A 13023-nucleotide genomic window follows, 5' to 3' on the forward strand; every position below is an offset into this window, starting at 1 on the left:
AGGGCAAAAGCTTCTTTGTGGCTGCCTCTGTCCTTAGATATAGGGACGCGGGTGGCGCTGTGGGTTAAACCACCGAGCCTAGGACTTGCTGATCAGAAGGTCAGCGGTTCGAATCCCCACAACAGGGTGAGCTCCCGTTGCTCAGTCCCAGCTCCTGCCAACCTAGCAGTTCGAAAGCACATCAAAGTGCAAGTAGATAAATAGGTACCGCTCCGGCGGGAAGGTAAATAGCGTTTCCGTGAGCTGCTCTGGTTTGCCAGAAGCAGCTTAGTCATGCTGGTCACATGACCCGGAAGCTGTACGCCGGCTCCCTCGGCCAAGAAAGCGAGATGAGCGCCGCAACTCCAGAGTTGGCCATGACTGGACCTAATGGTCAGGGGTCCCTTTACCTTTACCTTTCCTTAGATGCATTATATAAAATTATATAGTGTATTAGCATGCACACACACTTCAGTTTTGAAATGTTCAAAAATAATTATAAGGATAAACATAAATCCCAGGGAAACAACATAAACCAGAGGATAGAATATTTGTTTTACTTCCAGATTGCCTGTCTATGATGCTGAAACTTAAAATTAGTTAGGGATTTGTTTTGTTTGGCTTCTCTTTAACCTCTGAGGCTTTCACTCTCCTCAACAATCACCTGAGCAGAGCATTTTCCATGCTTCTCTTCTTGTTCTTTAAACCAAAAGAGAAGGAGCAAGAAAACACAACCGCCAGTAGGTGTATTTAGCCTCTTGCAGGACCCCCCTAGCAAACCCATTAGGCACCTCTATTTGATTCCTTTTCCATTACCCAGAGTAAACAGTTGCACAGAGAATCTTGGGGGTGGGGGCCTTTCCTCCCTCCCCCCAGCACACTCCAGGCCTATTAAAATAAAGAGAAGTCTCTATTTGTTTAGTGTTATACAATTGCAAAAATTTCAAGCGTGTGCAAACTTGTCACTCAACTCAGCTCTATTTATCACAGTCAGAATGCCTTGTCCCAGGAGCACAGATTTCTGCTGAACACAATGTTAAACACTTCATTTGAGCGGGGTGGGGGGTGGGAGCTGCTATCCCTGGCATTCCTCCTCTCCCTTCTGTTAACTTAAGATCGTCGAGCTAAGAAAAAACAACAACACACACACAAAAAGGGCTGTCCTTTTGTTTAAGAAACGTGGTTGCACGGAACAGAGCAGCGTCTCAGTAGGTGTAGGTGTGCAGAAGCTATTTCTAAAGCTTCACCAAGAGCTTAGTAGAACATGCAAAGCAATCAATCAAAATCTCAATCTCCTCCTTTAATCATCCAGAAATAATAACTGCACTCCTTGGTTCAGAACCCTCCTCTTCCCCCAAGCCTCTACAAAACAGGTGGTCACAATCTCTGGTTTAGCACTGTGTCCGAACCAGGAAGGTCCCACGGCTCCCAGTGGGAGACCACCTGCGTTACAGGCAGAAGGCTCCAGGTAGGATTGGGAATTCCCCTGCCTGAAACCCTGGAAAGCTGCTGCCAGTCCGTGTAGACAGTACTGAGCTAGAGGGACCGATTGGGGCTGCTCAGCGTGAGGTAGCTTCCCACATTCCTTCGGTAGTGGTTTGTTTTCCTCCAGCAAACCATGGCCAGTAGCAAACCGCTTCTGTTTGTAAAATCGCATCTTATTCTCAATCTCTCCACCGCACTCCATTTAGCACTGGGGACAGGGCATGTCTCTGGGGTGACTTGGTGTGCTTTGAGTGTCTGGGCCCACAGCTCCAAGAAAAGGAGTGGGACCATAGGTTGGCATTGTTAGGTGCTTGCAGAGGTCCCACTGCCCAGTGAGGGGGCTGCTGCCATTCGATGTAGTCTCTTCCTGGCTGACGTGGCCTGTTTATGTGTCCCCTCTAAGCGAGCAAGGAGCGATCAAAGTGGGAATATGTAGGAGACTCCTTCTCATGTATTGTCTCTTCCTTCCAAGTCAGGGGTGATGGAGGTTATGCTCCACCTTCACAGCTGGAGGCAATGTACTTCCAAATACCAGTTGCTAGAAACCACAGGAGGCTGGGGAAAGTCTCGCTTGTGGGTTTCTGGTGAACATCTGGTTGGCCACTGTGAGAACAGGATGCTGGACTAGATGGGCCACACTGGCCTGATCCACCAGAACTGCTCTTACATTCTTAAGGGTATTAGGCAAATCAATGGCTATCAATGGCTGCTCACCATGATGGCTATGTTCTACATGTGTTCAGCTTGTTCTATGTTCAGCTTGATCTGGCAGGACTCCTTTTCTGGTGTCAAAACGGCCTAGAAGCCAAAGCACCTGGGGCAACCATATACCTTATTTTCTAATGACGTTGCTTGACAAAAGGTCAGAATTGGGTGCCTCCACCATATTGTCCACCCTTTCTCTACCACTTGCTGGTAACCACAGGCATCTTGTGCTTGAATCCTGCTTGCTGCTTTCCCATCTGGTTGGCCACTGTGAGAACAGGACGCCAGATTGGATGGGCTGCTGGCTTGATCCAGTAGGTTATGTTCTTATCTGTAAAGGCGCATGTTTGCACTACAAAGGCTGAAACTATATTGGTTTGAGTTACCTGGCTTCACTCTGGAGTGATGGGTCCCCTCTCTAGAGGTTAGATGGACACCTGGAGGTGACCTGGAGTTTCCAAGCTCCCTGCCAGCCAACTGACTTTTGTGCTTTTCTCCCCCCCTTCCTCTTTGGCGCCCCCTGCAGATGTGGCGGAGAGTCGTCGGGAATACGAGAGGGACGCAGCCGGCGGGACGCCACTCCACGCAGATCCTGCTCACCAGCAGCTCATGTCCCGAGTGTTGAGCCCGGCGCTCCCTGTGCCTGGTGGAGGGGGTCTGGTCCCCCTCACCAGCCCAGCAGGGAGCCGGCCCAGCCCCCCACACCACGAACTGCGGCTGGAGCCATCCACTTCGGAGCCCCTCCACCACCACCCCTACAAGCACCCGGTCTCTGCCTACGACCATTACCTGGGGGCAAAGAGCAGGCCAGCCCCCTACCCTTTGCCCAGCATCCGGGGACACAGTTACCACCACCACCACCACCACATGAATTCGGCGGCTGCCGCTGCAGCGGCTGCCGCTGCAGCCAACATGTATTCCACTGCCGGAGCTCCCACCAGCTATGACTATGGACCAAGATAACCTTTGAGACGCAAGGTCCTCTAGCTTATATGACTGGCTATCTGCATGGGTTTGAACGGCTCAGTAGCATACGTTTTCAGAGAGCACTATCTTGTCGAAAGAACATCCCCTTGTCTCACCTCCCCGCAAAAAACAACAACCCTTCCCTGTTTCCATGAGGGGGTCCTTTATCTCTTGCACACACTTTCTACTCCTCAATGTCTTCCCTTCTTGCAACGTTGGAATCATCCTTCATGACTTGGTTTCCTTCCTCGTCCCGGAGGGGGAAATGATCAGCCTGCTTCTCTTGACATGCGTGATGGATGGATGGAGGTTGGGACTTTACTCGGAGCATTTTGCACCGCCTGCCGCCCTGCTTGGAGGGCACCACCGTTCTCGTCCCCCCCCCCCCGACACAGTGATTGGCAGCTGCACTTTCCTCCCCTCCTCCCTTTGCTTTATAAATGAAGCCATATGTTGTTCTGTTGCCCTTGCTGCTGTCATCATAATAACCTTTTAGTGTTTATGCAGTTGTTTACCTGCTCAGAGTGCTTGCAGATTGCTACTTACAGCACTGCCACAGTGCAGGTAGGTCAGGTGATCGTGCCGACATGGCTGTGGACCTAAAGCGTGAGCATCAGAACAGCTCAGTTTTTATTTTTGCCTGAATTTTAGCTTGCCTACCTTACCGCTCTAAGGTAGGTGACAAGCTTTATCTGTCAGCTGATATAGGTAGATGGCAGACTTCCCCAACCTGGTGCTCTCTAAGTGATTTGGACTACAACTCCCATCAGCCTTGGCACGGACAGGAGAATTAGTCCAGGACATCTGGAGGGCATTGGCTTGGGGAAGGCAGGTGCAAATCCATTAGTCAGTGTAACAGTGGGGAAGGACCATGATTCAGTGCAGAAGCCCCCCAGGTTGCATCTCAGATCAGAGGGCAGATTATGGGGAAAGCCTCTACCTCCGAGACCCTGGTGAGCTGCTGCTGGTCAGTGTAGACCAGGCATGGCCAAACCTGGCCCTCCAGCTGTTTTGGGACTACAATTCCCATCATCCCTGACCACTGGTCCTGTTAGCTATGGATGATGGGAGTTGTAGTCCCAAAACAGCTGGAGGGCCGAGTTTGGCCATGCCGGGTGTAGACAGTGCTGGGATACATGGGCAAATAGTCTGTCCTGGTCCAGGTCTTTTCTGTTGCAGGCAGAGTACTGGTGTGCAGCAGGCCTGCATGTCCTACAGGTGAGTTGAGCATCTGTGGACCTTGGGTGGAATTCAGTGTCACACTAAGATGACCGTTCCATCAGTACAATGACTTTTGCTTTTGCTGGATGGAGCAACCTCCCCTCTCGTCCCCTCACATCGTGCTCTGGGGTATTCTCCCAATCCTCCCGAGCAGATTTGATTGGGGGGCGGGCGTACAAGGGCAGGAAAGGATGGGGAAAGTCCCATTTCACTAGTGGGTCCCCAGATGTTGTTGGACTACAACTCCCATCATGCCTAGCCAGCGTGGCCAGGGATGATGGGATTTGTAGTCCAACAACATCTGGGGACCCACAGGTTGAGAACCGCTGCACTAGTGGGACTCATTGTGCTGGCTACCACTAGTGCAAAAATGTAGCTGGATCAGGCCCCTTGCAGCTGGCATGGCAGTTTTAAAGTGCTTGCTGTTCTGGCATGTGTGTGATTTCAGCACCAAGAGTGGCCTCTATTTGTCATCTGTTGCACGGGCCCTGAATGCTCATGGTACCATTTGTTGGAGACCTCAGGAGGGGAGAGCTCTCTTCTGCTCGGATCCTGCTTGGGAGTTTCCCATGGGCATCTGGTGGGTCACTGTGAGAACAGAATGCATCTTAACCCATTCAACCATAGTCCCAAACCATACATAGGTTTGTATCCAGCGCTAGTCCTTGTGAGAGTAAACTCGCTGAAATCAATGGGCATGGCTAGCTTGGGCCCATTGATTCCAGTGGGCCTTCTCTGAGTAGGACCGGCATTGGATACAGCCCAGGGAGCCCTTGGAGTGGCACAGCTGAGACCACCAGAAGCACTTCTGTGATACGTACTCACAGGGTTTCCAGTGTATGCAAAGGTGGGTTTCTTCTGTAAGGTCCATCAGAATCATTACATGCCTACGCAAAAGGGGTGCTATGTTGAGAAAGACTTTCAGAACTGCAGGTATTTTTGAATTATGTACACAATGTTTTTGCCAGGCTTAGGGCATTGCTGAGACTGATGATTATGCATCAAGATGGTGTGAAATTGCAGTAGATACTGGTTCTGATTTTGTCCGCGTGGGAGTATCCTTAGAAGTTGTCTGCAGTTTAAGGTTTTTGGCTCAGTGGCAGAGCATCTGTCTTTGCATAGAAAAGGTCCTCGGCATCTCCAAGTAAAGCTGGGTACGTCCTCTGCTTGAAACCTCAGAGAGCCCTTGCCAGTCAGTGTAGACAATACTAAGCTAGATGGGCCTGATGACTCAATATAAGGAAGCTTTTTTTGTTTGTTTAGTCGTTTAGTCGTGTCCGACTCTTCATGACCCCATGGACCAGAGCACGCCAGTCACTCCTGTCTTCTACTGCCTCCCGCAGTTTGGTCAAACTCATGCTGGTAGCTTCAAGAACACTGTCCCACCATCTCGTCCTCTGTGGTCCCCTTTTCCTTGTGCCCTCCATCTTTCCCAACATCAGGGTCTTTTCCAGGGAGTCTTCTCTTCTCATAAGGTGGCCAAAGTACTGGAGCCTCAGCTTCACGATCTGTCCTTCCAGTGTGGTGTAGTGGTTAAGAGCGGTGGTCTCGTAATCTGGGGAACCGGGTTCGCGTCTCTACTCCTCCACATGCAGCTGCTGGGTGACCTTGGGCCAGTCACACATCTTTGAAGTCTCTCAGCCCCACGCACCTCACAGTGTGTTTGTTGTGGGGGAGGAAGGGAAAGGAGAATGTTAGCCGCTTTGAGACTCCTTAAAGGGAGTGAAAGGTGGGATATCAAATCCAAACTCTCTTCTTCTTCTTCTTCTTCTTCTTCTTCTTCTTCTTCTTCTTCTTCTTCTTCTTCTTCAGTGAGCACTCAGGGCTGATTTTCTTCAGAATGGATAGGTTTGATCATAGAGTTGGAAGAGAATCATAGAGTTGGAAGAGACCACAAGGGCCATCGAGTCCAACCCCCTGCCAAGCAGGAAACACCATCAGAGCACTCCTGACATATGGTTGTCAAGCCTCTGCTTAAAGACCTCCAAAGAAGGAGACTCCACCACACTCCTTGGCAGCAAATTCCACTGTCGAACAGCTCTTACTGTCAGGAAGTTCTTCCTAATGTTTAGGTGGAATTTTCTTTCTTGTAGTTTGGATCCATTGCTCCGTGTCCGCTTCTCTGGAGCAGCAGAAAACAACCTTTCTCCCTCCTCTATGTGACATCCTTTTATATATTTGAACATGGCTATCATATCACCCCTTAACCTCCTCTTCTCCAGGCTAAACATGCCCAGCTCCCTTAGCCGTTCCTCATAAGGCATCGTTTCCAGGCCTTTGACCATTTTGGTTGCCCTCCTCTGGACACGTTCCAGTTTGTCAGTGTCCTTCTTGAACTGTGGTGCCCAGAACTGGACACAGTACTCCAGGTGAGGTCTGACCAGAGCAGAATACAGTGGCACTATTACTTCCCTTGATCTAGATGCTATACTCCTATTGATGCAGCCCAGATTTGCATTGGCTTTTTTAGCTGCCGCGTCACACTGTTGGCTCATGTCAAGTTTGTGGTCAACCAAGACTCCTAGATCCTTTTCACATGTACTGCTCTCAAGCCAGGTGTCACCCATCTTGTATTTGTGCCTCTCATTTTTTTTTGCCCAAGTGCAATACTTTACATTTCTCCCTGTTAAAATTCATCTTGTTTGTTTTGGCCCAGTTCTCTAATCTGTCAAGGTCGTTTTGAAGTGTGATCCCGTCCTCTGGGGTGTTAGCCACCCCTCCCAGTTTGGTGTCATCTGCAAATTTGATCAGGATGCCCTTGAGTCCATCATCCAAGTCGTTGATAAAGATGTTGAATAAGACCAGGCCCAAGACAGAACCCTGTGGCACCCCACTAGTCACTCTTCTCCAGGATGAAGAGGAACCATTGATGAGCACCCTTTGGGTTCGGTCAGTCAGCCAGTTACAAATCCACTGAGTGGTAGCATAGTCAAGACCGCATTTTACCAGCTTCTTTACAAGAATATCATGGGGCACCTTGTCAAATGCCTTGCTGAAATCAAGGTAGGCTACATCCACTGCGTTCCCTTCATCTACCAGGCTTGTAATTCTGTCAAAAAACGAGATCAGGTTAGTCTGACATGACTTATTTTTCAGAAATCCATGCTGACTATTGGTGATCACAGCATTCCTTTCTAGGTGCTCACAGACTGTTTGCTTAATGATCTGCTCCAGAATCTTCCCTGGTATTGATGTCAGACTGACTGGGCGGTAATTATTTGGGTCCTCTCTTTTCCCCTTTTTGAAAATAGGGACAACATTTGCCCTCCTCCAGTCTGCTGAGACTTCGCCTGTTCTCCAGGAATTCTCAAAGATGACTGCCAGTGGTTCTGAGATCACATCTGCCAGTTCTTGCAGTCCATGGGACTCTCAAGAGTCTCCTCCAGCACCATAATTCAAAAGCATCAATTCTTCAGCTATCAGCCTTCTTTATGGTCCAGCTCTCACTTCCATACATCTGTCCGAGTCCTAGGCAATACTAATTGCCAAGATCAGGTATCGCCAACCTTTTCAGATCCAGGACCCACATTTAACCCAGATGTGCATTTGGTGGTTGTGCTTCTTTTGTGGCCCACATGGGATCAGGCTGGCACCCAATAGTGGCTCCCCACCCATTAGCTGAAGATAAGTGGCATAGATGGACCTAGCTCAAGAGCTTTCTTTCAATGGCAGAGAGCAGGTACATGTGCTGGCTGCATCATGGATCGTGTAAGCTGGGTATTGCACTCATGCAAATGGGTGTAAGCTTTATAGACAACACCTCCATTTTTGCTGGGGGACAGAGAGAGAGAGAGAGAGAGAGAGAGAGAGAGAGGGAGTTGGACTAAATCACACAAATGCCAACATCTCCTTTGTTACCATTTGTGTGCAGTGGTGGTCAGGCTTGTCCTGAGGTATGGGGCTAACCCCCTACTGCTCAACACCAGAGGCTATCTCTCGGTTGTCTGGATATTTTATTTTCACACACTTGTCACATGAACCAGAGAAGTTACACAAGTGTGTGTGGGCACATGGACACGTTTGATCTTCTTGCAGCATGTGGGCTAGTTTGGAAGGAAAGGCACCCTGACCCCCTAAAGCGGTACTCACGACTGAATAGCCCAGGTTATGCTTCTTTCCCCAAAGGCAGTTTTTAGACAAGGAAGCTGTAGTGAAGACTTTGAGCAGAATCAAAACATAACACTTGGGTTCATGGGCTGCTGTCGGGTCCCGTCCCCGCCCCCCATCACATAGCAGAGAGCAGGGAAAGGAAGTTTCAGTCTCCCCACGCAGCTGCAACAACAACCTCGGCCGACTTGACCGGAGCTGTGTCTGACCTTAAGAATGACTGAGAAGGTCCTTCTAGTGGGTTCAGCTGCAAAGAGCTCTGATGGGATCAGGCCAGTGGCCAACCAAGTCATCATCCTCTTTGTGAGGCCAACCAGAACCCCCTTGGAAGCCCCAGAGAAGGACCTGGGAGCAACAGGGCTCTCCCCACTTTCGAGTCTCCAACAGCAGAGGCAGATCATAGCCACCCTGACTAGTAGACCTTGATGGTACCAGCCTGTTCTGAAGCAGCTGTCCTATCCTGTTCCAAACGCCCCCGGCCAAAAATGATGGTTGGAAGCATTTCTGGACCCTAACAGGAGGTCCTTGCATGCTGGTCATTATATTTATTTTATTTATTTCTTATCTCACATGCTGGCAGAAAGTGTGGTTCAAAACGCCTGGAAGGAACCAGGTTGGGGATGCTGGTCCACACTGGCTGGCAGCAGCTCTCCACCAATTCGGATTGGGCCTGAGATGCTCTGCATGCAAGACAGATACTCAACCACTGAATTAGGTCCCTAACCCTAACAAGAAGCTGCCTTATAAGGAGCCAGGCCATTATCTAGCTCAATATTGTCTACACTGGCTGGCAGGGATTCAGCCAGGACTCTGTCCCAGCCCTACCTAGGGACAACCTGGGATTAAACCTGGGACTTTCTGCATGCACAGGAGATTCTCTCCCGTGGAGCAGTGACCCTTGCTGCCTTATGCTGAGTCCAACCATTGGCTCATCATGCTTAGTACTGTCTGCACTGACTGGCAGCTGCCCTCCAGGGATTCAGAGAGGAACCATTCCCAGCTCTAACCTAGAGATGTTGGAGATTGATCCTGCAACCCTTTGCAGGAATAGCATGCATTGCACCACTGCGCCTCTGGTTCAGCTCTCACCCCAGTATACGAAATTGCCTTTTTACCGAATCAGGCTATTGGTTCTACACTGACTGGCAGTGGCTCTCTGGAGCATCAGGCAGAAGTCTTGGTCCTACCTGGAGATGCCAGGGGTTGAACCTGTCCGCCCCACATGCCCCCCTCCCTCTGCCACTGTGTTACTGCCCCTTCTGGAGGAGGAGGGGCATTCATTGGAGCACAAACAGAACCAAGACTTGCGACGCCTTAAAGGCGAATACATTTATTGCTTTGGTGGGCTGGAGATCACTGCTTCTATTCCACTTTATCTGACAAAGTGTGCTTTAATCAGCATCGGAGTTTTGGCTTTCAAATTTCAGCAGTGGTCTGTTGTCCTATGCACCTGCTCTTCTTTGAAAGAGCAGTCGGACTCTCTGACCTTCCTAGAAGCTGCCTTGCATCAAGTCCCCTAGCTCAGAAAGGACAAAACCAGAATTGAGTTGGCTCCTCCCACTGCTGGCTCTGGCGCCACCTACTGTTGGCCTCCCTGCCCTTTCCCCTATCAGCCCCAATGGGCACCAGCCTTTGCTTATTACTTTCTTAAAGGTAAAGGGACCCCTGACCATTAGGTCCAGTCGCAGACGACTCTGGGGTTGCGCGCTCAGCTCACCCTATAGGCCGAGGGAGCCGGCGTTTGTCCGCAGACAGCTTTCAGGTCATGTGGCCAGCAGAACTAAGCTGCTTCTGGCGAACCAGAGCAGCACACGGAAACGCCGTTTACCTTCCCGCCGGAGCAGTACCTATTTATCTACTTGCACTTCGTGCTTTTGAACTGCTAGGTTGGCAGGAGCAGGGACCGAGCAATGGAAGCTCACCCCGTTGTGGGATTCGAACTGCCGACCTTCTGATCGGCAAACCCTAGGGTCTGAGGTTTAGACCCCACCACCCGCGTCCCCACAGCACCACCTACTTTCTTAGGTGTACTCTTTAAACTTGATGTAAGAAGCGGAGGTGGCTCATCTGACATAGATGGGCTTTAAAGGGGTTTTGGGGGGGTCATTGCAAGACGATCCATTCACAGCTCTTGGCAACATAAGACACCACTATATTCCAAGTTGGACCCTTAGTCTATTGGACTCAGTATTGCCTGCACAGGCTGGCAGCAGCTTTCCAGGGCTTCTCTGCCTGGAGATGAAGGGAATGGAGGTTTCTGAACCCCAGGCTCTACCACTGAGCTATGCCTTCCCCAGAAATGCTTTGCCAGCACAGCTAAATAAATCACCTATGATCAGTGGATGTCTATCACTTAGTTTACCAGTGGTTGGGGGGGGGGGGGACAGGAGCAACAGAATGGGGAGAGTTAATGCCTTAAGTGTGGGCTTCCTGGAAGGGACTCAGGCAACAGTTCTCTGGAGTTCAATATTGTCTACTCCCAGCTGGCAGTGTCTATCCAGGGTTCCAGGCAGGGTTCTCTCCCAGCCCCACCAGGACATGCCGGGGATTGAACCTGAGACCTTCTGCATGCCAAGCAGATGTTCTAACACTGTTCTTCCTGGTGCTCTGATCATCCCTGATGCAGGTTTATCTATCTTCAACTTGGCAAATCTATCTATCTCGTATGCACATCAGCAGTCATGACCCACCTCTAGCCTAAACATACCTAAGCTCTGAGTGCAACTTCATGCCTCTGCACCCCAGATTCTGCAAGTTGCTCCTTGATCTCCTTCAAGAGAGCTGCTCCTGCCTCCTCCCTCTTTCCCCGGATATACTGTGTTACTACTGCAGTGAGAACTCTACTTTCAGAAGGCTTTAGCAGCGCTCGGAAGAGTCACGGACGAAAGCAGATGTGTTCTAGTTATTGTATTATTTTTTTCCCTTTGCAAGAAAGTCTGGTTCAATCGCAATGCGTTGCACAAAAAGGGATCCTTTAAAAAAAGTGTAGTGGTAATTGTGCATTCTTTCAAGGGCTGGACTAAACCATGTTGTCAAGCACAGCCCTTAATTAGATGGCTGATGGACTATTGCAGGCTTCCTCAACCTGGGCCCTCCAGATATTTTTGGCCTACAACTCCCATGATCCCTAGATAGCAGGACCAGTGGTCAGGGATGATGGGAATTGTAGTCTCAAATCATCTGGAGGACAATCTATTGCAATCTATTGCAATCAATATTGCCCTGACCGCCTCCATTTGTTTCAGACTACGATTCCCATCAGCCCCAGCCAGCACAGTTCTGCTGATGGAAGTTGTAGTCTGAAATAGATGGAGTCAGACTGGCCAAGGCTGCAGGTTTGTGGGATTCCTGCGTTGCAGGGAGTTGGACTAGATAACCCTTGGGGAGGGGTGTCCCTTATGACCCTAGCATTCTACAATTCTGTGTATCACCCGCCCATCACCAGAGAACCTCCCTTCCCCCTCTATGAGAGCTTTTGCTTTTGTCACTCTTATTTCCAAATTATTGGAAGGGTTTTCTCCCCCATTACGTGGATTAGTGCCAAAGCTTTGGGTCAAGTTTTTCATGACATTGGTATATTTATTGTTATTATTAATATTATTATTTTCTTCCTTTCAGCAATTATGCAATTTGTGGTGTGTGCGTGTGTTCTTTTTCTCTTCTCTTCTTGATAGTTGCAGTGTAAAGTGAAGGGTGGGGTGGGGTAGGGGGACCGGAATATTCAACTCAACCAAAGAGTCATATCTGCAAAGAGTGTAGATAATCTGTAGATATTTGTAGATAACTGTAGATAAACATACCGTGGTTACACTGGGGGTGGGAGGGGGAGAGATGACAGACAGTAACATTTATAAAAGGTTTTCGTCTTCCTTCTTTCTCAATCTCCTGTCTTTTTTCCCCCTCCCCTTCAAAATCACATGCTTGTGGGGGCGGCAGCGGTGTTCATTTCATGTTACAAAAGCAAAACAGAGCTCTTCATACATCCTGATTCCAGACGGCTGGAGCTGCAATACTAAAAGCCTGGTTTGCAGCACAAACCTCAGGAGGTGGGGAGCCTCAGGTCTAGGGTCTGGGTGTGGCCCTCCGGGGCTCTCAGTCGGGTTTGCAGAACTTTCCCCAGGCTACTTGCCTGCCTTGCTTCACACTCATGCCTCTCACTTGTCTGAGTGGAGGACAGTTTTTAATTGGGGAAGGAAGGTTAACATTTATATTAGTTGCCTCACCCCATTTGTTTTTTTCAATTTTTTAAATTAGTTTTCCAAATTTATAACAAACATATCCACAAACATAAACAAAAAAAAATCATCAAAAAACAAACAAACAAGTATTTCCACTTTTGTTGTCATTGTTGGGTGACTTCCTCGAATCCCCCTGGCTGAGTTTCCATATACCGTATTTTTTGCTCTATAAGACTCACTTTTTCCCTCCTAAAAAGTAAGGGGAAATGTGTGTGCATCTTATGGAGCGAATGCAGGCTGTGCAGCTATCCCAGAAGCCAGAACAGCAAGAGGGATCACTGCTTTCTCTGTGCAGCGATCCCTCTTGTTGTTCTGGCTTCTG

The 13023-nt window shown here is 49.3% G+C and overlaps 1 protein-coding gene across 3 annotated transcripts in view; it reads left to right on the forward strand.

Annotated features, from left to right (window-relative positions):
- Positions 1–12336, forward strand: part of TBX1 (T-box transcription factor 1) — a 55663-nt gene extending 43327 nt beyond the window's left edge. For all 3 annotated transcript variants that reach the window (XM_080985158.1, XM_080985156.1, XM_080985157.1), the window contains one exon: positions 2696–12336. In XM_080985158.1, the coding sequence (XP_080841284.1) occupies positions 2696–3132 (437 nt within the window). In that variant the 3' untranslated portion in view covers positions 3133–12336. The remainder of the gene's footprint in view (positions 1–2695) is intronic.
- Positions 12337–13023: the final 687 nt, after the last annotated feature.

Source organism: Podarcis pityusensis (assembly GCF_964106645.2).
Source record: "Podarcis pityusensis genome assembly, chromosome: 16".
Taxonomy (NCBI): Eukaryota; Metazoa; Chordata; class Lepidosauria; order Squamata; family Lacertidae; genus Podarcis; species Podarcis pityusensis.